The sequence below is a fragment of the Alosa alosa genome, chromosome 19, assembly GCF_017589495.1.
Source record: "Alosa alosa isolate M-15738 ecotype Scorff River chromosome 19, AALO_Geno_1.1, whole genome shotgun sequence".
NCBI classification, from domain to species: Eukaryota; Metazoa; Chordata; class Actinopteri; order Clupeiformes; family Clupeidae; genus Alosa; species Alosa alosa.
This window is the reverse complement of record NC_063207.1, coordinates 14,527,151-14,549,650: the sequence shown is the minus strand read 5'-3', so window position 1 is coordinate 14,549,650 and position 22,500 is coordinate 14,527,151. Positions and strand designations below refer to the sequence as shown.

Below are 22,500 nucleotides of genomic sequence, written 5' to 3'. Positions count from 1 at the left end.
GCAGTTATTGAGTTCCTCTGGTCTATTCTTCTCTTCAGGGCATAAGTCAGAGGTGAGCAGGAAGTTGCTTTAGCAAGTGGACGAGTGAACATCCAGTTTGCTCACATTATGCACACTAACACAAGCACATTCACATGATACAAGGTCTTTAGATCAATTTAAATGCCGTCCTGATACACAATCCTCGGCTTGCATAACACAGTTAGATTCGGCTTGGTTTGATCTGTTTTACTGATACATCAGTGTTTCCCACACATTGACTTATTTGTGGCGGCCCACCACAATATCAACATTGACCACCACACAATGATTTTCCTGGTTGTACTAAATTGTGCTTAAATCTGTTTAGTATCATAACCTCGCTGCACTAATTTGTTAAAAACTGTAGCATTCGAGTTAATTCTGCAAACCTACCACCACAAATAGAATTGAATTATGTGGGAAACACTGTACATGTATATAGTATGCAAATGCCCCCTATTTTCCTCTCACTCACTCTCTCACTCATACACACACATATGCAGTGTATTACAACAAGGACACTGTGTCCTGGCTCTCTTGTCATGATATAGTGTCCACATGTGTGTGTGCATGTGTGTGCCAGACCATGTGTGTGATGAGGAAAATAATTTATGTGTCGCTCTGTCACCTCCCCAGACAGCCACATTCATCTCTTTAATGAAAACTCTGTCATCCAACCCCTGGCATCGTCTTCCACCTATAAAACTGTGCTCTCATGTCTGCACGTGTTGGGTACATAAATGATATACACATGTGCTCTGTGTGTGTGTGTATGTGTGTGTGTGTGTCTGTAACAGGACAGACTGTTCTTTGTGATGGAGTTTGTAAATGGCGGAGACCTGATGTTCCACATCCAAAAGTCCAGGAAGTTCGAGGAGGACCGGGCACGCTTCTACTCGGCCGAGATCACCTCAGCACTCATGTACCTGCACAGCAAGGGCATCATCTACAGGTGACACACACACACACACACACACACACACACACACACACACACACACATGCTATAATATTGCAGCCTCTCAATGTTGAGCCCCTGCTGTAAGTTGCTATGCCATTGGAAACCTGAAGAATTCTCTCCTTATCCATGCGGGTGTGTCGTTTACTAAAAATAGACCATGTGATAGGACAGGATGAACCCCACCCACCCACCCACTAATACATTCAGAGGGATCAAAGGTTTATGCTGTGATCTTTTGCCAAGTTTGTCAGTCATATCACATTGCACTCTTTATGATGCAACTTTTGCCCAAGGCACTCAAAAAGTCAGATATTTATAACAGACATAAGACCCAGCGTAATCCAGCCAATGAGACCTGCCTGTTCTCGTGATGTGAAAATACATTGAGTTGTGTGTGTAATGTATGATGGTTGGAGAAGTGCTCTACAGAATGCAGGGGAAGAGTAGGATGTGCATGTTTGAATGTAGTTGTGTGTACTATCAGTAACATTCTACTATTTTGCGCGGATTTGTTCTCCTCTGTTGTTCTCGCGGTGGTGTTTGCGAATATGTATAAAAACAAAACACCACTTAATTTTGGGTTAAAATGCATTGTAACACGCGTTACTGAAGTTTGTACCGAGTAAAATATTACCCAATTTGTTTTTGTAAACAGCAATATATTACAGTAATCACATTACTTTTGTAACACGTTTCTTCCAACACTGGTAATGTCAAAGCCTAAAGCAAGCTTAAAGAGCATAGGATCATGTCTCCAGTTGCATCAAGCATTGTCAAGTACATTGGATGCCATAACAGTGATGCTATGTGGCTGATACTGGTTTTTGCTTGAGGGGGCTTGTCTGATCTGACACTATACAGTGTTTTCATGGGAAAATGAGTTATGTTTGTGTGTGTGTGTGTGTGTGTGTGTGTGTGTTTCCCCAGGGACCTGAAGCTGGATAATGTTCTCCTGGATAAGGACGGCCACTGTAAACTGGCCGACTTTGGCATGTGTAAGGAGAACATGTTTGATGGCATCACCACGGCCACCTTCTGCGGAACGCCCGACTATATTGCTCCTGAGGTTAGCACAGCTCAGCCAAATCTTTCTCTCTCTCTCTCTCTCTTTGTGTGTGTGTGTGTGTGTGTGTGTGTGTGTGTGTGTGTGTGTGTGTGTGTGTTTGTGTGTTTGTGTTGGTCTGCACACATTTGTGTATGTGTATGCACATATTTATGTGAATATACAGCACCTCTTTCCGAGGCAGCAATTTTCAGCGTCACATGCTCCCCTCTCACTCTTATGTCATGAGAGACCTCCAACAGGATATTGAATTTGCACTCCTGAAAACTCAAAACATCAGCAGGTCCAGAGAAATGAGGCAACACATTAGCAATTGAAAGTCCCAGGGTGTATTTTCATCAAGCTGACAGCTCCAGTGCGTGGGGACCGACTGTTCCCGGCAATGGCGACTCATAACTCTTCGTCTGAGGAAGCTACTAGTCGTCTGCGGCTGCTATGCCTGGTGTGGCCACAAGATGGAGAAATGGTCCCCATTTATGGTCCCCATAAATCATGTTTCCCACTCCTGACTCTGGCTGGTTGAAGCCATGTTTGTTTATGCTCATGTGAGGTGGTGTTTCTATCAACATCAGATCAAACAACAGGTCCGATGGCTTTGTTTTATACACTGACTTTTATTCTGTTGCTCTGCATGTCACAGCCAGTCTGACACACACACACACAGACACAGACACACACAGACACACAGACACACACACACACACACACACACACACACACACACACACACACACACACACATGCTATAATATTGCTGTCCCTCTGGCTCCAATGAGAGGTTGTATGTCTTGTTCTTGTTTCTGTTTTGTGTCCTTCACGCTCTTGACCTCTCACAGATTGTCTTTCAGCTCTAGCTCATTATAGGCAAAACATTTACCCTTTTGCTCTTTCCCTCTATCATTCTGCCTCTCTCTCTCTCTCTCTCTCTCTCTCTCTCTCTCTCTCTGTCTTTGTCACTCTCTCTGGTCTCTCTTTCTGTCTTTCTCCTTGTATGCTTCACTTCCACACCTTCTACAAAAATCTTCCTTTCTTTTTTTTTTTTTGAATGTATTTACATTCCTCCTCACTCTTCCAATAGCATGTTTGTTTGTCTAACGACTTACTGTATACACAAGCTCTTCCACTTAGACCATTGACATTGTATACAAATGTTTGATAACATTTTGATAGGTTGGTGGTGCTTTTCCATGACCTAGTTTGCCTAAATGTGACATAATTGTGTAAATGTGACGTAAAAGTTAAAGACTGTAGGTTTATTTGGAGATAAAACTATAGACAGGAGGACAATGATTTAAGATCTGTTATGAAGCAGCTATTCACACAAATCTTATGTGTGTGTGTGTGCGTGTGCGTGTGTGCATGCGTGCGTGTGTGTGCGTGCGTGCGTGTGCGTGTGTGTAGATCCTGCAGGAGATGTTGTATGGCCCCTCAGTGGACTGGTGGGCCCTTGGTGTGCTCCTGTACGAGATGCTGTCTGGCCACGCCCCGTTCGAGGCCGAGAACGAGGATGACCTGTTTGAGGCCATCCTCAATGAGGAGATCACCTACGCCCCCTGGCTCAGCAAAGACGCTGTCAGCATCCTCCAAGAGGTCAGACACACACACACACACACACACAAATACATGCACACTCTTCTCACACATGAAATAAATACACATACACAAGCACACACACTCACACACTCACACTCACACACACACACACACACACACACACACACACACACACACACACACACACACACACTCACACACACACACACACACACACACACACACACACACACACACACACACATACACTCCTAGGGCCCTTATTTGTATAGCAAACAAAGCATCATGCAAAGCCTTATTGTCCATCATGAACTCATTTGATTACAGGACAAAATCATCATGCTAATGTACAGTCTTTCCTCTGTCAATTTGATGCATTTCTCAGATTAGAATTAAAATTCACTACCGGTACTGTCACCCTCCACGTCCACTGTGTGATACAGGTTGCACAAATCGTTTCGAGAAATGGACTGACTGCAAATCTTAATGATGACTCACTCATGTAATGCACCAAAGAAAAATTGTAATATCATGCCACACCGAGCTACTGAGAAATAATGTAACACCAAGCAGCACGACACTATACACAAACACAGATGAGGAAGTTTCTAGTACATGAAGTCATACCATTTCCATAAAAAATTATAGATGACCAACTCTTGTTTAAAGTCAACCTCCATCATGTTCCTCTAAATGTAAAACAAAACATACAAAATGAGTACAAAACTGAAAACAAAACTGCTTCATTGCACCCAGTGACGTGTCAATAAGTCAGCAAAAGTGGGTATTATGGCCTGTTGTCACGGCATGGTTTCCACGGCACGGAAGCTTTACATAGTGCGTGCTGCGGGTTCAAATGAGTGCTCCTAGAGCGTGATCTGCTCCTGCAGACGTAGCACTACTGACATCCCAAACACGTGACCCATACACACTCACATACACGCACAATATCCACTTCACTCAGTAGATAAACTTTTAGATAAACTGTTGCTGAGACTGGAAAATTAAACTGTGCGGTTGATAACAGAAGCATGATACCAAGTTTATATGCCAAAATAAATATTAATGGAGCATTCATAAGAAAGCATTCCGTGGTAGTGTCAAAGAGAGGCACGAGTTGTGTAACACTTAAGTGTGTGTGTGTGTTTGTTTGTGTGCGTGTCTCTGTGTGTGTGTGTGTGTGTGTGTATGTGCGTGCATGTGTGCATGTGTGTATCTATGTTGTGTAACACTCATAGTGTGTGCATGTGCTTGCGTGTGTCCATTTTGCCGTTAAAACAATAACAAGAGCTTCTGAGGATCGGTGACCTTTTTGCCAAGTGTGTGGCTCAGGAGGAAGACTAGCTCAGCGTTAGCTACTGCAACTCTGATGCTGTTAATCCTTTAATTCATTCAACTTTAATTCATTCAAGAGCTTGTGAACTCTGTCTTTAATCTTCTGATGGATGCCGTTAAGGCTGGGGCTGTTCGGCAGTGCGGGTGATGCACGCTTTTGGCCGGTCTTAATGGATGTATATCTCAGCGTTTGTGTATACGTGTCCTGTGTTAATGGTCTATGAGACAAGGTCAGAGAGAACAAGATGAGGAGGTGACTCGGTTCATCTGTAGGGTGTGGGATTGATTTTGCAGCTGAAATCGTTTTTTTTGTAGGCATGCATCGCTCTGAGCTGCTTTCCACATTACACTCTCTCTCTCTCTCTCTCTCTCTCTCTCTCTGTGTCTCTCTCTCACTCAGTCATGCACACACGCACGCACGCATACATACATACATAAACACACACACAACATGAAAGCATAATGAACTGGAACAGTTGACCCATGTCAAGCACACTTGTGCAGGAATGTCAGATATACTGACCACACTGATTTAACAATCCACTGAATCCACTGCATCCAGCAAACCCCAAGGCCACTGCCTATATTTACACACACACACACACATACACACACACGCATGCAGACATGTGTTTAAAATAATGAGAGCAAACATGAGCAGCTGCATCAATGGCCATAACTAGCGAGATTTCCAGGAACTCACATTGCCCATCCCCTCACAGCAAGCTCCGTAGGCACAAGCAAGGTACACACACACACACACACACACACACACACACACACACACACACACACACACACACACACTCCACACACACACAGAGTTAAATGAACCCCCACACACACACCTGCAAAGAGAGTATCAGCATTACTACAAACACACTGGGTTTATTGCTATCATTCCAATCCCTGCCTGGTTATTTGTCATTATGAAGACATACGTTTGCAGCCTAAGATGGAATATTATTTCATTTGTATCAGACACTGGGTCACACAGTGGCACTACTAAAAGACCGAAGTAAACAACATATCTGCCAATGGGAGCAGCTGTCCCCTGTATGGGCCTCATGCGGTTCCCTCTCCGCCTGCATCTCTATTCCAGTCTTCTCCTCTTTTTCTCTTTTCCCCCCTGTTTCTCACTCTCACCCTCTGTCACTCGATTTCTCACTTTCTTTCCTCGCTCAGATGATCACGCTTTCTCTTTCTCTCTCTCCCTTTCTTCTCTCGTCCTCTCTCTCTTTTTCTCTCTCTTTCTTCTCTCGTCCTCTCTCTCTCTCTCTCTCTCTTCTTTCTCTCTCGTTCTCTCAGTGCTTGTTATTGTTACGTAATTTTATTACAACACACTCAGCTAAGCATCTAAAAATAAACCCCTCCCCCTCCCTTCCACCCCTCCCCCAGACTCCCAGCCTTCTCACTGACACTGGACCATCATGCCTCAGGGCTCCAGGGATGTGCTCTGATTGGCTGAGCATCACATGTTACATAAGACCCCAGCAACATCCGTGCATCTACTATGTTGTGTGTCTCGTCTCGTCTACTCTCCTTGAAATCTCTGTGTGTGTGTGTGTGTGTGTGTGTGTGTGTGTGTGTGTGTGTGTGTGTGTGTGTATGTGTGTGTTCCTCCATCTCTCCCTCTCAAATTCAAAGGAGCTTTATTAGCATGACTGTTTGGGTACAGTGTTCCCAAAGCTAGTGTTACAGATAGCACAGTAGAATCACAATTCTCACAATGTATTCTCTCTCTCCTTCTCTCTCTCTCTCTTTCTCGCTCTCTCTCTTTGTGTGTGTGTGTGTGTGTTTTTGTGTCTGTGTATGAATCAATTTTTTTCGGTTGATGTTGAGGCCATGGTACAAAAGTCCCCGGGGTCCAGGCCTGGTTGGGTTGAAATGAATGAGAGCTGTACGGTAATATAATATTGCAGCAGGCGATTTCATGGCCACCTCCCTGGCACTGACACTCTAAGGGATGTTCTTCCTCCCCTTCAGTTCCATTCGATGCCTCGTGCAAAAGAGGTTGGGGGAATGTGTGCCCTGAAGGGGCAGCATGCTCCATGAAGGTAAGAGATTGGCTGAGAAGGGTGAAGATGTGTATGATGACAGCATGAAGATTATACCGCGTCGTCTGTGCCAGTCATGAATCCCAGAGTGCACTAGGTACACAGTGACACAGAAACGTGCTTGCTTGGGAATGTGATGACACATGGAGCACAGCACGACGAGACAGCTTGTGATGGCTCAGGATCAGAGTGGAGAGTGCTGTTTCACAAAGCTAGATTTCACAAATAGTGTAAGGAATATTAAAGTGAAAGTAGAGATAACTCCTTTGGAAGATGAGATGTCTAAAGGTCCCCACACACTGTCCCTCTGTCCACACCAGTATGGTCAAGCATGCGTGCCTCAGTCTGAGACTGGAAGTGTCAGTAAAGAAATTAATTAAAGAAGTAGGTACAAATCCTAAAGTAAAAATAACAGTTAGTAAATCTTCTGACCTTGCAGGGGTATTTTTATACACTGGTAGTTATGTTGTTTTCAAATACACTCTCACAAATATGTGAATCGACATTACATTGTGTGTGTGTGTGTGTGTGTGTGTGTGTGTGTGTGTTTAATTTGTTTGTAACCTAATGCAAGCCTCATTCATCTCTAAACAAACATTTGACATTTGTTTGGGCTACTGCAAAAAATTACCCACAAGACTGACCCTCTGGTACATGTGTGTTTGCAAGAGAGAGGAGGGAAATAGAGAAAGAGAGAGAGAGAGAGAGAGAGAGAGAGAGAGAGAGAGAGGGGGGGGGGGGTTGGGTCTAAACAATCTGAGACCACATTCTGTAATCCACAAAGTCAGCTAGGACCACAGGCCATTAATGACTAATGATATTATTCTTGAGTTTGTTTTTGTGTTTGTTGCCCGGAGCGTGCACACACACACACACACACACACACACACACACACACACACACACACACACTTTAAGAACAGAGTGTGTAATGTGAGTCCTTGATGTGTGGTCAGAAAGTGCATCAGAGGCTCTTGACCGAGTGTGTCTGTGCGCTGCTGATGGCATCAGTGTGTCTCCAGATGCCACATTTCTCTTCATTATTGGCATCATTCTGTCTCGCTTGATGATCTCGTCATTACTTCATTTAGTGACGTTCTCCTTCTTTAGAGAATGGCTATGTCAGGATCATAGTGCTCTATTTGGGTGATTTAAGAACTTTGTGTGTGTGTGTGTGTGTGTGTGTGTGTGTGTGTGTGTGTGTGTGTGTGTGTGTGTTTTTGTCTGAGCAGAGAGAGAGAGAGATAGCTAAATTAAGAGATCACTGCACATTTTTCTGATGTCATCGGAGGGTTGAATGAGTTGACGGTCATATTAAAAATTGCAGTGATCTCTTTTGAATATGACCATCAACTCATTCAAATGTCACTCAGCAACCCTAGGATGACATCAGAAGAATTTGCTGCAGCGGTCTCTTAATTTTTCCAGAGCTATATATATATATATATATATATATATATATATATATATATATATATGAGACTTTCACTTTTGCACTGTCACCGTGCCGGGGGGAGCTCTCTGCTAATGTGTGTCTGTGTACATACAGTATGTGTGTGTGTGTCTTTATGTTTGTGTGTGTGTGTGTTTATGTCGGTAAACACTGTTTTGTCTGTCACCTCAGAATAGCCAGCTGCTAATCAGCAGATGTGCCAGCCAAATGCCCTCTGCTAATGGTGTGGAGTGTGAGTGTGATGGGTGCACTGTGTATAAATAGAGTTGTGACCATCATGAAAGTTTAATAATACACATTCATCGATTTATCTTATGAAGAAGAGACAGGTAAGCGCATTGAACATTAGAATAAACATTACTTTGTTATATTTTGTTTGTTTTTTAGACTTTAGACAAACTGACATTGCACTTATGACATAAATAACAACTTAAATACACACGAAGCCTGCTATGTTGGTGATGCTGTTTTTCTTTTTTTTGTTGTTGCTTTGGTTCTTTGGTTGGGCATCCAGGCTACTGGCAGTGCATGTTCTACTGTGAGATAGGGCCGTAACGGATCCTGGGTACAACATGCGGTGCATTGGCGACTGGCGCCAGCCATCTGTGCTTTGTTGTATCTTGCGTCATGTTTTGTAATGGGCTTGGTTGATGATTGTCCACAATGGGAAGTCCCCTACCTACAGCACCAGGAATTTAACACCTCTCCTGTGTGCCGGTATATCTGGGAAAAAATGTGTGAGCTTGGGTTACCTGTGTATATTGATGTTGATGAGATGTGTGTGTGTGTGTGTGAATTTGTGTGTGTACTAACCGTAAGAATGGCCACTATGTGTGTTTATGTCTGGATCACATGGGACGAGATGAGAATGTTTTCTATGAGTCAAAGACAATCTGATGTGTCCTCTAATCTCGCTGCATTAATCTGCCTGCCTATCGAACAGAGAGGCTAAAGTGTTAAACTGCAACGTTGCATAAGAGAACTGCAGGATTATGTCAGATGGCTCAGTTGTGTATCTTACTAAAGATGGCAGTAGCCTAGATTTTCTGATCTTTTCCAATTTCATGTGGTTGTTTTTTTTTCTGAACAATTACATTCATGAGAACATGAATTTAGAATCATAAAATGCTTCATGCTCTTTTGAACAGATTGATTGAATAACTGATTTGTAACGGTTTACGAGGCAAGGCTAATCTGCTGAGCATGCATTAATAATTCTATTAATCCTTGTCATGTGAGCAGTGATCATAGTGTAGGTGAGGTCCTTCATCTCATGAAAATGCAAGTGGAATCCAATAATAACCACCATCAGCAGCAGCAGTAGGACTGGTGTGTGCACTGGTGTGTGTGTGTGTGTGTGTGTGTGTGTGTGTGTGTGTGTGTGTGTTGTGTGTGTGTGTGTGTGTGTGTGTGTGTGTGTGTGTGTGTGTGTGTGTGTGTGAGGTGTGTGTGTGTGGGGGGGGCACTGATAGTGACATTCAGTTTCACCTCCAATAGAGGGAGACAGGCAAAGATTGTTTACTTATTTGGGAAGTAGTTTGATATACTGTGCCTTGAATCAAGCCTTGTAGAAATAGGGAAACAACTCACTCTGTACTTTCCTCCCCTCATAGTTCCTGACGAAGAACCCCACCCGGCGTCTGGGCTGTATCGCTGCAAATGGCGGGGAGCAGGCCATCGTGAGCCACACCTTCTTCGCCGAGATCGACTGGGAAAAGCTGAACAGGCGGGAGATTGAGCCTCCATTCAAGCCTAGAATCGTGAGTGAGATTTCAAAAGGACTTTGCTCCAAAACACCTCTAATCCAACCCGATCCTTCTTGACTAGATTGTAATAGACTCTTCATATCTCATCCAGGCAAACAAGCAGTCTGAAAGATCAGAGAACCCTTTCCACAAAGCCCCAAGCATTCTAATGAACCCTGACCTGAGTTGGAATTTAGCACAATCCATGTTTGCGTGTGTAACTAGACCCATAACCCAAACTGGACTTTTTTTTTTAATTTACTTGATTGCATGTGGGAAACTCCTTGAATTTCCCCTGGGGATCAATAAAGTATCTATCTATCTATCTAAACTCCTGTCATGACCACTAACTAAGTCTTGCTTGGGATCCATGCTAAAATGTCCTTTTTGAAGTGACTGCTAGCTCTAAGCTATTTTCTCCACTCCTCCAGAAAACTGCGGAGGATGTGAATAATTTTGACCCTGACTTCACGTCTGAGGAGCCCATCCTGACACCCATCGAAGACCCCCTCATCGCCAGCTCCAGCCAGGATGAGTTCCGAGATTTCTCCTTCACCTCCGAGGAGCTGTTGTCCATGTAGACTATTGACCTGAAAAGGAGTGAAGGAGAGAGAGAGAGTTGGAGGTGGAGTGGAGGAGTGAAGGAGAGAGAGAGAGTCGGAGGAGGAGTGGAGTCTCTCATTCATGCCACTCCACTGCAAAGTATGCCATTTGTTGCACCGACTAAAGGCTACTTGGGTCAAATGCAACATATTCGTCTAGAAGTCAAGGGTATTCAACAATCATTGCCCAAAGTGTATTTTGACTGTTAAATTATTATTTTTAAAAACAAAAAAAGTGTGTCCTTTTTGAAACAAAACTGTTCATGCAGTGCACAGTTTGTCTTTCTCTGTGTTGGTCTTTAAAGGCTTTAGAGATAAACTCCTGGGTGGTCTGCTAGCATTGTCAAACTGAGCATAGACAGCACAGTCATCAAGAGCCAAATGCTTCCCGGTCCTCTAAACAGAGTATAAATCTGCAAGCCAGAGGCATCATCATACTCATAATGACCAAGGTCCAGGGCGCCAGAGGAACATTGTAATTCAGTCACACACAGATGCTGATAAGAGACGGTCAGCTCTCGGTGTCCAAAGCTAATCACAGTAGAATGATGGCAGGCTACTGAGAGATCTCGGTTTGCTGGTGTTGTGGCCTCAGCTAATCTGTGTATTTGATGAAAAGCTAGCTTTAACCAGTTATAAACCAAGGCACCATGTCAATTCAGTTGGGTCAAAGTTGAAATTGAGTCAAAATTTCAATTCAATCAAGTGTAGCAAATTGTAGTGCACTCCGTAATGACAAATTAATTAAGGTGATAATCACCTCATCTCTGGGTATGTAGTCCACAATCCCTCTGAGATTCTCAGACTGTGGGAGTCATGAACAGAGGTTGTGGGAGAAATCAAATAAGTGTTTTTGAGCTCTACCATGCTATCCAGTCAAACTGGCATTTGTATTACTCTTTAGCATTACTCTGAAATGTGTGTGTTTGTCTCAGACAGAGCCTCACTGTTCAACTGAAAGCTGAAAGTGTTTGTCACATTTTGAATGTGCCTGTGAACAACATGGATTGTGAATTCAAAGTTCACTTGAGAAGTGGTCAGGTTTTTTTTTTTTGTCTCAGGTTTTCCTGTTGAGAATATTTTTTATAAATGTCATTTTAATGTTTGATTTGAATAATATCAGAACCTGTAACAGTTTAATGTGTCTGTGGTTTGTGAGATGTTTTACATGCAGAATCTTGTTTCAACAATTTCTCCCTCCTTTCAAAATACTCAGCTCAGCTAAATCCCAAAGGCAGCCAGCCTCACAAGAATTGTAAAGAGGCCCTGTGTTTCATCTTGCAACCATCAGTGATCTTTCAGGCTGAGTGGTAGATGGAGACAGTAGCTAGGACAGATAACAGAACATAACTAAACGAGATTGTTGCTGATGGATGGATCTCGTTTTGGATATTGCTGAGGGAGACATACTTGTTTACCCCTCAGGAATTATTTCTGTTATTTATGTTATTAAAGCCATACCAAACCAGACATGTATAACACGTTTTTATAGGCTATTCTTTGTTCTTATCTGGATGTTTATTATTATTGATGCCCCTTACAATGTTAGTGTATTGTTTACTGTAAATTATTTGTTTATTGCTATTCTGATGTTGTAACTTGCTTTGGCTCAAAGCGTTTGCTAAGTGACCCTTACTACATCTGTCACCACTCAGTGTCAGGTTAGTGGTTGAGCAAGAGGAAGTTACAACAGCATCACTCTTCTGATTCACAGAATTACGTAGAATAGGAAATTAGTTTACATGCACATGAAGCTTAGTCCAACCTTCTTTAAGAAGCAAACCAAGCAGAAGAAAGAATAGGAGGAATCACCGAAGCACACAGATGTTGATGTTCCTTATTTTTCCGACCAGAAATAAAAAAAAATAAGGAACATTCACATCCGTGTGCTCCAGTGATTCCTTCCTTTCTTTACACGATCAGTCCTCTCGGGTGAAGCACTGGAATGACCTTTTTTATGAGCAGAAGATAGCTTTTTTACCTATCCTTGTGTTTTAGTATTCATAAACAGTGCACATTAACACATTAATTATAGTTTACTCTATAGCTAGTAAACGCCATAGCCCATTTATTCAAGTGTGACAAATCATATTGAAAAAATCATTCTTTTGTGGGTCTTTAAAATTTTGCATATCAGTGTCCCACTGTTTTGTTTTATAGTGATGAACTATATATCCAAACTCAGCTATGCTGTATGTGTGTGTGTTTGTGTGCATGTTTACAACTTAATATTTGGTACTTGGCCACTGCACTTAGGTGGGCTATCTCCTCATAACTTAACCCACCCTCGGCCTGAACAGTCAAACTGCTGATAGTCTGCGGATGAAGAGCCAGTCTGATGTAGTAAACTCTACAGAAGCAGAGAGAGGGACAGCTTACCCCAACTAAAAGCAATACTGCCCTGTTAGCATAATTCAGGCAGCGTGTGTTTATCTGACTATTAAACAATATAAATCCTCTCCTCGTAGTGGGCTATTTGCTGTCCCCGACAAGCTTTTAGAGTAGTGTTGCTCTCCTTGAGGTCCTAATGAAAATCTCTGGCTAAAACATAATGCACTTGTAAGGTAGGACAGGACAGGGGCATATCTAAAGATGGGTATTCATCAAGGTTTAAAGGAGATATTCGCCATGAAGATAACCCTTGGGAGGCTATTCTATTTCATTGCGTATACGGCAAGGCGATAAGGCAGTGTGCTGTGTGTTAGCTACACTATACTGTATAGACACAAGTATTGGGAATGCCTGTCATACCCACAGGAATTTCAAAGACATCCCATTCTGAATTCATAGGTATTTATATGGAGTTGCCCCCACACACACACACACACTCGCTTGGGAAGGATTTCCACAAGATTTTTGAGTGTAAAATAATTCCACATCATCCCTCCCCCAACACGGCATAAACAGTGCACAAAGCAAGGTCCATAAAGACATGTTTAAGTGACTCTGTTATGGAAGAACGTGACTGGCTTGCAGAGAACAGGGTTCTCTACATCATCAAATACCTTTGGGATGAACTAAAGAGACATTGCGAGCCAGGCCTTCTTGTCCAACATCAGTGCCTGACCACAAGCACTTCTGAATTAATGGGCAGAAATTTTCACAGAAACTCTAAAATCTTGCTGAAATCCTTCCCAAAAGAGTGGAAGCTGGTACAGCTGCAGGAGCGGAGGGGGGGTGAGGGGGGGCGACTCCATATAAATGCCTGTGGATGTAATGGCAGGCATCCCTGTGCTGTCTACATAGTGTGTGAGTCCTGGAAACAGCCAGGCCGATGAATAATTGAAAATGCCAGTTCAGGCTGAAGAGTTACTAAAGGGGAATGGGAATGAGAAGATGTTCCTCAGGTGCATCAAGTTCAACATGACTGGATCATTCAGTGTCCTTCCAAAACACAGACACACACACACACACACACACATCTCCCTTATAAAGTCTTTAGTCAAACTTCCTGTCTGTCGGAGAGAGGCTGGCTAGACAGGCAAGTGTTGCCAAAATCCAGCCTTGAAGCCCTGTGGTGGATGGAAATTTCCACTTTGGAAGCCTTGGGCAGCGGGGCGGGGTGGGGGTGGGAGTGTGTTCTCCTCTCACAGGGGGAAGGTATGAGCACCACACCGAAACCCTTTTGCACAATTGCAAGACGGTGTTCCGCCATTTCTTTCTATGTTTGAATGCTCTCTTTCACTGGGACCTAGCCAGAAAATCAGACGGAGAGTCTGCATCACCTGCTATGGGAAAAGCCCAGGGGCAGAGCGACATCTATATCATCTGTGAACCACGACTCCATTGAATGATGATCAGTCAAGATGAGCTGAGTGGAGTGTCTCTTTGACAGATCTTGAAACATCTGTTGACAGATCTTGAAACATCTGTTGAACTGGCCCTGACCTAAACTTGTATGGTTAATTACTCTACAAGAAAGAATGAATGCCCTAGCGTATACAGTTGAGCTGATAGAGCTATGCTTGATGGGGAAATCCATTTGGTGCACATCACCCTGTGTATGAGCACATTATTTATTTTCTTTATATCACATGTATAATCAAAGTAAATTAGTGTCTGTTAATAAACATGTTATAGTGTCTTGTTGGTTCAATGTGCATTTTTAAAGACATTATTTCATCCTTGTGCTGTACATTATTGTGCCAGTGCTATCCACAGAACTGTTGTCATTATTTGGGCATTTAGACTTTACGGAAATGGACAGCTTTACCATTTGTTTGGCAGGGCACATGGTCCATTGCTACTGTGTTCTTGCACAGTGGTGTGAGGTGACAACCCTTTGTGCCAAGTCCATGCTGAAGAAAAGGCCTACTATCACTGTCATGCTAAACTCCTTTTTCCTTCCAACTCTACCTCCAACTCTCTCTCTCTCACACACACACACACTCTCTCTCTCTTTCCTTCTCTCTCTCTCTCTCTCTGTCTCTCACACACACACACACACATACACTCTCTCTCTCTCTCTCTCTCATTATCATCTATGTTCTCCAGCTGTACTTGGATGACCCATGTGAGTGTATTCCCGTCCTACCAGTCAATAAGAGGCTCATATCTTTCTACACATAATCTCCTTTCTCTCTGCATCAGATCACTGGCACAAAAGGATCAAACACTTTTCTCTCGAATTGTATGGTGCATTGCCAAAGCATTCACAGGAATAATAGAAAATACATATAAAACCATATAAAAACATACAAACATTGTTACACTTCAACATATCAATACACTGTAAGTTATGTTAGTATACTGTTTATACATATTCTCTTTCTCTCTCTCTTTTTCTCTCACTCTCTCTCTGTCTCTCACACACAGACACATACACACACATCCAGAGTTCCTGCCTGCTGCCAAGAGCATATTTAGCATGATTCAAGGATACAAGGATACAAGGAAGTTTATTGTCACATGCATATAGTTACTGGAAGTAAGAAATGCAGTGAAATTATGTCTGGTGTCAGCCTATTTGTGCATTTATGGGCGGGGGGGGTAAAAAGTGCAGTAGAAGAGGGGTTTAGTAGATTAGTAGATTAGTAGATTAAGTTTGGGCAGCCGTGGCCCACTGGTTAGCACTCTGGACTTGTAACCGGAGGGTTGCCGGTTCGAGCCCCGACCAGTGGGCTGCGGCTGAAGTGCCCTTGAGCCACCTAAGTGCCACCTAACCCCTCACTGCTCCCCGAGCTGCCGCTGTTGCAGGCAGCTCACTGCGCCGGGATTAGTGTGTGCTTCACCTCACTGTGTGTTCACTGTGTGCTGTTTGTGTTTCACTAATTCACCGATTAGGTTAAATGCAGAGACCAAATTTCCCTCACGGGATCAAAAAAGTATATATACTTATATTATATTATACTTAGAAAGGCTAGGCAATCAAGGACTGGGTAGATAGATGGAGGAGAAATCCAAAATAATAAATAAAAAGTTCTATGGAGATGTGCAAAAATTGGAGAAAGTCAGATATGTGTGTTTGTGTGTGTGTGTGTGTGTTTTGACATGTGATGAAATAAGAAAACTAGATGTACCGCAGAGCGGTACAAAATACGACCACCGCCCAGTCCAGCACATTTTTTCCACAAAAATAAATCACGCTGAAAGGATATATGATTCTAACTGTCTCACTAAATTGCATTATCCACACTCAATTCTCACTAGTATCTGCTAGACAACAAGTACCAAGCCTGTTCATACACTGCAAAAACTGCTTATCTAACAAAATCTAACCAAGTGTTATTAATCTTATATCAAGATAAAAAAACTAGTTGGTATTGTTTTCAGTATAAAGAGACTTACCTAGTGCTTTCTTGTGAAATCATTTGACTTAATTAAAAAAAAAATTTACTTATTTTAAGACATCTCATCTTGAAAACCAGCAAATTTGTCTGCCAGTGCGTTAAGCAAATTTGTCCTAAAAACAAGCAAATTTGTCTGCCAGTGCGTTGAGCAAATTTGTCTTGATAAGACTCCTTAAAATAAGTTAAAGTCTTCTTAAATTAAGTCAAAATGATCTTTTGAGAGGGCGCTAGGTAAGTCTTTTCATACTAAAATCAATACCAAATAGATTTTTTAATCTTAATATAAGATCAATAACACTTGGTTGGAATTCATTTTTTGCAGTGTAATACTGAGAAACTCTTGAATTGTGTGCATGTGTGCATGTACATGTTTATGTTATGTGTGTGTGTGTGTGTGTGTGTGTGTGCGTGCTTGTGTGTGTGCCTGCGTATGTGCCTGTGCATGTACATATGTCTACTGTGTGAGTATGGGTCATGCATTATGATTACTGTGAATGTATGTGTGTGTGTGTGTGTGTATCTGTTTGTGCACATGTGTGCACATGAAATGGGTTAACAAGACCCCCTGGAGGCAAACATCACGAAAAAAAATGGTCATCCCTAGGCCCTACAGTTCTCAAGATATTCACAGAGAAACCCTCCTTTAGGGGGTCCAGTCCAGAGGGGGCTACAGATCAAAGCGAAAATGGCGGTTCCATGCTATCCATGTGGGGTTACATGCCCACCAAGTTTTGTGTACCCCGGTCTTTCAGTGTCCCGGAAATCCTTGTTGGTGTACGTCACTAAATGGACACATAAATTATTTTATTGTAAGGCCCCCCATGAACGACAGTACACAAAACTTGGCATGCATTGGCATATGGGGCGGTGGTAGTGTAGTGGTTAAGGAGCTGGGCTAGCGTGCTAGTAGCCTGAAAGTTGTCGGTTCAATTCCCGGCTTCCACCGTTGTGCCCTTGAGCAAGGCACTTAACCCCAAGTTGCTCCGGGGACAATGTGATCCCTTGTAATATAGCTGACATATGTAAGTCACTTTGGTCAAGAAGTGTCTGCTAAATGCAATGTAATGTAAAAAATGTAATGCATTCAGAGGGTGTCATAATGATCCTACACTTTTAATTTCGTGCAGTTTTGACCTTGTCAGCCAGAGATATTGTGATGAAAACACCTAATTTTTTGCTTTTTTAATTTTTAACTAGGTGGCTATACATGAAATAAGTGGTAATGGGATGGGTTGACATGCCCCTTAAGACCAACATACAAAAAAGGTGGACCTCCTAGGCCATACGGTTCTCGAGATATTCACAGAAAACTGTCTCCGGCCACCTACAGGCCAGTTGGTGTATAGTAACATAAATTAATTTATTGTGTGGCCCCCCATGAACGGAATTCCACAAAACTTGGCGTGCATACAGAGGGTGTCATAATGATCCTACACTTCCAATTTCGTGCAGTTTTGACTATGTTAGGTCACAGATACCTGCGATTACAACACATCATTTTTACTTTTTTGTGTTTAACTAGGTGGCGCTATACATGAAATGAGTGGTTATGGAATGGGTTGACATGTCCCCTTGAGATCAACATACAACAAAATGGTCCTCCTAAACCCTACGGTTCTCGAGATATTCACAGAAAACTGTGTCTGCCCTACCCTCCTTTCGGGGGGTCCAGTCCAGCAGGGGGGCTACAGATCAAAACGAAAAACGATGGTTCCATGCTATCCATGTGGGGTTACATGCCCACCAAGTTTCGTGTACCCCAGTCTTTCAGTGTCCCGGGAATCCTTGACGTAAAATTTGGGCATGCGAAAAAAAAAAAAGAAAAAAAAAGAAAAAAGAAAAATCTGACTAAACCTATATGACCGCCGCTTCGCTGTTGGTCTTTAAGTGTTCTATAGAGGAAACATTTCATCCAAAATAAAACATACAGCAGACAGCAGATACCAGCAGAAACAAACCCACTCACCTTATAGTTATTTTTAGCCATTTTTCATCCGTCTGTGTGTGTGTGTGTGTGTGTGCATGCGTGCGCCCATGTGGCCTCCACAGACCCCTCTGAAGCTCCTAATCTATATCACATGTCACACTCACTCATTCCTCTGCACTGTTCAGTTGGCTTTACTTTTAATGACCATATATGTCTTATTGTTTACAAATAAATGAATGTGTTCTCTCCACTCGCCTATTCTTAATGACATCAGTAACCATTGTTTCTATATCACATCTGAATGCTGGCATGCTTCAAGTCATTTTGAGACTCATTTAGCTTATTTAAAGCTGTTCGCTGTCCAATCCTTGCGTGTGTTTCGCAGCTTAGACCCTCGTTGGCCCCTCATCCCCACTCTTCATCCCCTCTGCTAACAAGATCAATACCCTCATCATCCGTTTCCATGGCAGCAGGGGTCACTTTCAGGCTCTCATCACAAAACCAGGCTACCACCATGAAGAGGAATACATTGTCATGACAATTCGTTCTGACCAATGCCGTCCACTGGGACAGGATTTGACGAGGTCACAATGACACATGACATACTTTTGCTTATTCCTATCCTCACTTTACCCTGATCTTAGATTCATTTTAAGCAGAAGTCTTTTGTCACGTTTCTGGTCAAGATGAATAAACACAGTAACAAATTTCAGTTTGGAATCTCAGATATGTTATATTACAAAAGAATTAAACACAGATTTCAATTCACTACAATGAACTACAACACCCTATTTTAAAAATAAATAAATAAACAAACAAGTAAAATGACTCAAACATTCTGATATTAAATAATGAGGGTTTCTTTTCTGTGTAAAATTGATTATTTGCTGTGGTTATTACATACTTGGGCATTACAATATTTCATAAAGTAACAAATACGTATTTTTATAAAACAAGATATTGTTAATTACCCTTTTCCCTGCTCTAGTGCTTGATGGATGGCAATTCATTCTTTAGTGGTCATGTGTGTGTGTGTATGTGTGTGTGTGTGTGTGTGTGTGTGTGTGTGTGTGTGTGTGTGTATGTATGTGTGTGTGTGTGTTTGTGTAGGAGAAGAGTAGTGTGCCACTAAGCTCAGCGTAAGCCCACCTCTATCCTCTTATCAGAGACAATTTGAGCCATTCCATTAGCTGGGCGTATGGCCAAATGCATAGATTACAGCGTTGCAGCAATCCCATCTAATCTTAACCCTGCGGGTCTTCGACCCCTCCCGTTTTGTGGACACAGAACATTGGGATTGAACTTGAGCGTGAACTCGGTGACTCTTCCTCAGACTCACACTCCTCGCTCCCTGGGGTTCAAAATGCTTGCTCATGGTTTTCCTTCTTTTTCCATCATATTCCTTTTTTTTTGCTCTTTCCTGATATTTTCTCCCTTTAGCCGTGTAAAATGAGAAAATCGTTGGCTTTGGTGACACATTTGCAGTCCACCCAGGCATGGAGCTGTGTGTGTGTGTGAGTGTGTGTGTGTGTGTGTGTGTGTGTGTGTGTGTGTGTGTGTGTGTGTGTGTGTGTGTGTGTGTGTGTGTCTTTGGACCGAAGAAAAGGCCTATGATCTACCTCCAACTCTCTCTCTCTCTCCCACACACATACTCTATCTCTCTCTCTCTCTCCTCTTGGAGGTCTGTCTAAAGGTTAGAGGCCTTCTCTCTCTCTCACACACACACACACACACACACACACACACACACTCATGCACGACAGGGTGGGACAGCAACTGGACAGCAAACACCCACATATATTGAACACACATACTGTATGGAATTGTGTTTAAAAAGGCCTTGGTCCTGATGGTTAGTCAAATAAGTGCTGTGTTTACTTATGTGAATGACAGGAGAGATGTTAAATTTCTCATGCTATAGGTAGGGGAATCTTAATTACCCCAGAGATAGTTATTACCATAGAGATAGGGTAGTAAGCTTACTTACTATAGAAATAAAATACTTGCTTACTTATAACTCTGCAGGCTGACTACTATGCAAGCCAAGAATCTCAACAGTGATTCTTGTAGACTACTGACTCAGTAAAGCTCATAGTGTGCTCTTGCATTCATTCTACTCTGATTCAGAAATGTTGGATGGTAAGCACACTGAGTCAGAGCTTCTTCAAAATTAATGTCTTTTTAGAATGTCTAATTAGATGTGAGAATATTTTCAGATTCCAATGGAATTCTGAACGACAGTGCAGAATCACAAGACAAGGCAGACAAATTCCCTGGCATGGGCAGGGTAAAGAAGGAGTAAAGGGAATCACATTTCAGCTCCTGTACAATGTCAAGCAGTGCCTCTGATAACTGGAAGAGACCACCAATGGTGTAAGCTAAAGTTGAATGCTTATACTACAGTGAACTTTTGTCACAGTCTGTCATAATTATGGTTATGGTATTTAGCAGACGCTTTTGTCCAAAATGACATACAAATAACAACAATACAAAGTTTAATTTAACAAATTAAAAATTGGTATTAAAGACTACATTAAGGAGAATAGCAATAATAAACAATAATAATAAATACACTAAGTGCATGTTGAACACGCTTTTAGACCACTCTTGAAAAACCCAAAACTAGGGCAACTCATTCCACCAACAAAGAACCCACTGAGGAAAAGAGTTATTACCTGGCAAGTCCTTAGACTTGGCACGCGTCATGTCAGAGCTCATCCGTTGCAGAGGGTAACTTTGATCTAGGCAGCGTTTTAATCCTATTGGCTGGGTCACACTGTTGCCCTCAACACAGGATCGAAATGAACCAGGTTTAATGGGAGTGTTTAAGATGTTAGCACTGATAAACTGTATAGAGGCATTCCCTATTCTGAGTAATATATGATAGTAAAATATTTCAGATTTGTTACCACCCATGCATGGCTAAATCCTCTAAAGTGTCAAATTAGGCCTACTAAAACTCAAGTATCAAGTATCAATATTTTAGTAAATATTATTTTATAAATATTAAACACCCTCTGCTGAACCCACTCTACAAAATACCCAGATAAATTCATCAATATGTAATCATGATTTTTAAAAAAAACTAAAAAAAAAACTGCCACAGCGCGTTCCCGGCTCATAGCTCGTCCCGAAGGCTTGCGAGACATGTGACTGCGCGTTCACGCACTGGCATGTTGAAGGGAGATGCGATTACACAGCGATACCCAAGAGCACACTGGCGAAAACACTACTGTAGCGTTAGGGTCATTATCTATTCTCAAAAAATGTTCTGACAACAGCGGATATTGTGTTTTTATTTATGGGGTAACATTATCACCACTTAGAACTCAAACGGTAACCGTTCCCTTTGATTTCCTGCTACGTGCTATTATAACGACTGGACTTGCGTAGCAGCCTTGCGCGCTGCAGGGTCCCAGAGCTCAAACAACAGTTGCTCGGAGAGTCGACGGGAAGATGGACACTGGTGCAACACCTCCGAAGAAAAGGTAAAAGTTTTTATTTTGATCATATACGTGTCTCAAAACTCGTACAATAAATTATTCCGTCTTATTGCAGGTGAACTGCAATTGTCGTTTAGACTCAACGTCGCTATCAAGAGATTAAATCAATTAATTGGTCGCTTAATTCAATCACATCCCTGCTCCAATTCAGAGAATTGGCTGCGTTTAATCAGATAGGCTAAGTCGCCAAGACTTTTTTAATTCACTCGTCGTTCACACTTGACTTTTGGCGGCGTTACGATACTGAGATTTGGACCAGGTTCCAACTTTCCTTCTACACATTTGTTGTTGGTGCAATATGATTGGGGGTAATTTTATTTCAAATCTTCTCTCAGTCTTGTATAGCTAACAAAAAATAATTCCAAAATGTACTATAAACAGGCGTTGATGATGTTAGCAATACTAAAAAGGATGGACTGGACTTGCGCTTTTCTTAGGTTGTGATTATCCGTTTCACCATGAGGACAGCTTACTTTTACACTCAGACCCG

The 22,500-nt window shown here is 42.2% G+C and overlaps 2 protein-coding genes across 4 annotated transcripts in view; both read left to right on the top strand.

Moving 5' to 3' along the window:
• The window catches only part of prkcha (protein kinase C, eta, a), a 29,378-nt gene extending 17,111 nt beyond the window's left edge, over positions 1 to 12,267 (top strand). For both annotated transcript variants that reach the window (XM_048228471.1, XM_048228470.1), the window contains 5 exons: positions 819 to 973; positions 1,910 to 2,048; positions 3,447 to 3,635; positions 10,058 to 10,204; positions 10,621 to 12,267. In XM_048228471.1, coding sequence (XP_048084428.1) covers positions 819 to 973; positions 1,910 to 2,048; positions 3,447 to 3,635; positions 10,058 to 10,204; positions 10,621 to 10,770 — 780 coding nt within the window. In that variant the 3' untranslated portion in view covers positions 10,771 to 12,267. The remainder of the gene's footprint in view (positions 1 to 818; positions 974 to 1,909; positions 2,049 to 3,446; positions 3,636 to 10,057; positions 10,205 to 10,620) is intronic.
• Positions 12,268 to 21,688: 9,421 nt separating this feature from the next.
• Positions 21,689 to 22,500, top strand: part of LOC125284495 (hypoxia-inducible factor 1-alpha-like) — a 19,237-nt gene continuing 18,425 nt past the window's right edge. For both annotated transcript variants that reach the window (XM_048228468.1, XM_048228466.1), the window contains exon 1: positions 21,689 to 21,995. In XM_048228468.1, the coding sequence (XP_048084425.1) occupies positions 21,964 to 21,995 (32 nt within the window). In that variant the 5' untranslated portion in view covers positions 21,689 to 21,963. The remainder of the gene's footprint in view (positions 21,996 to 22,500) is intronic.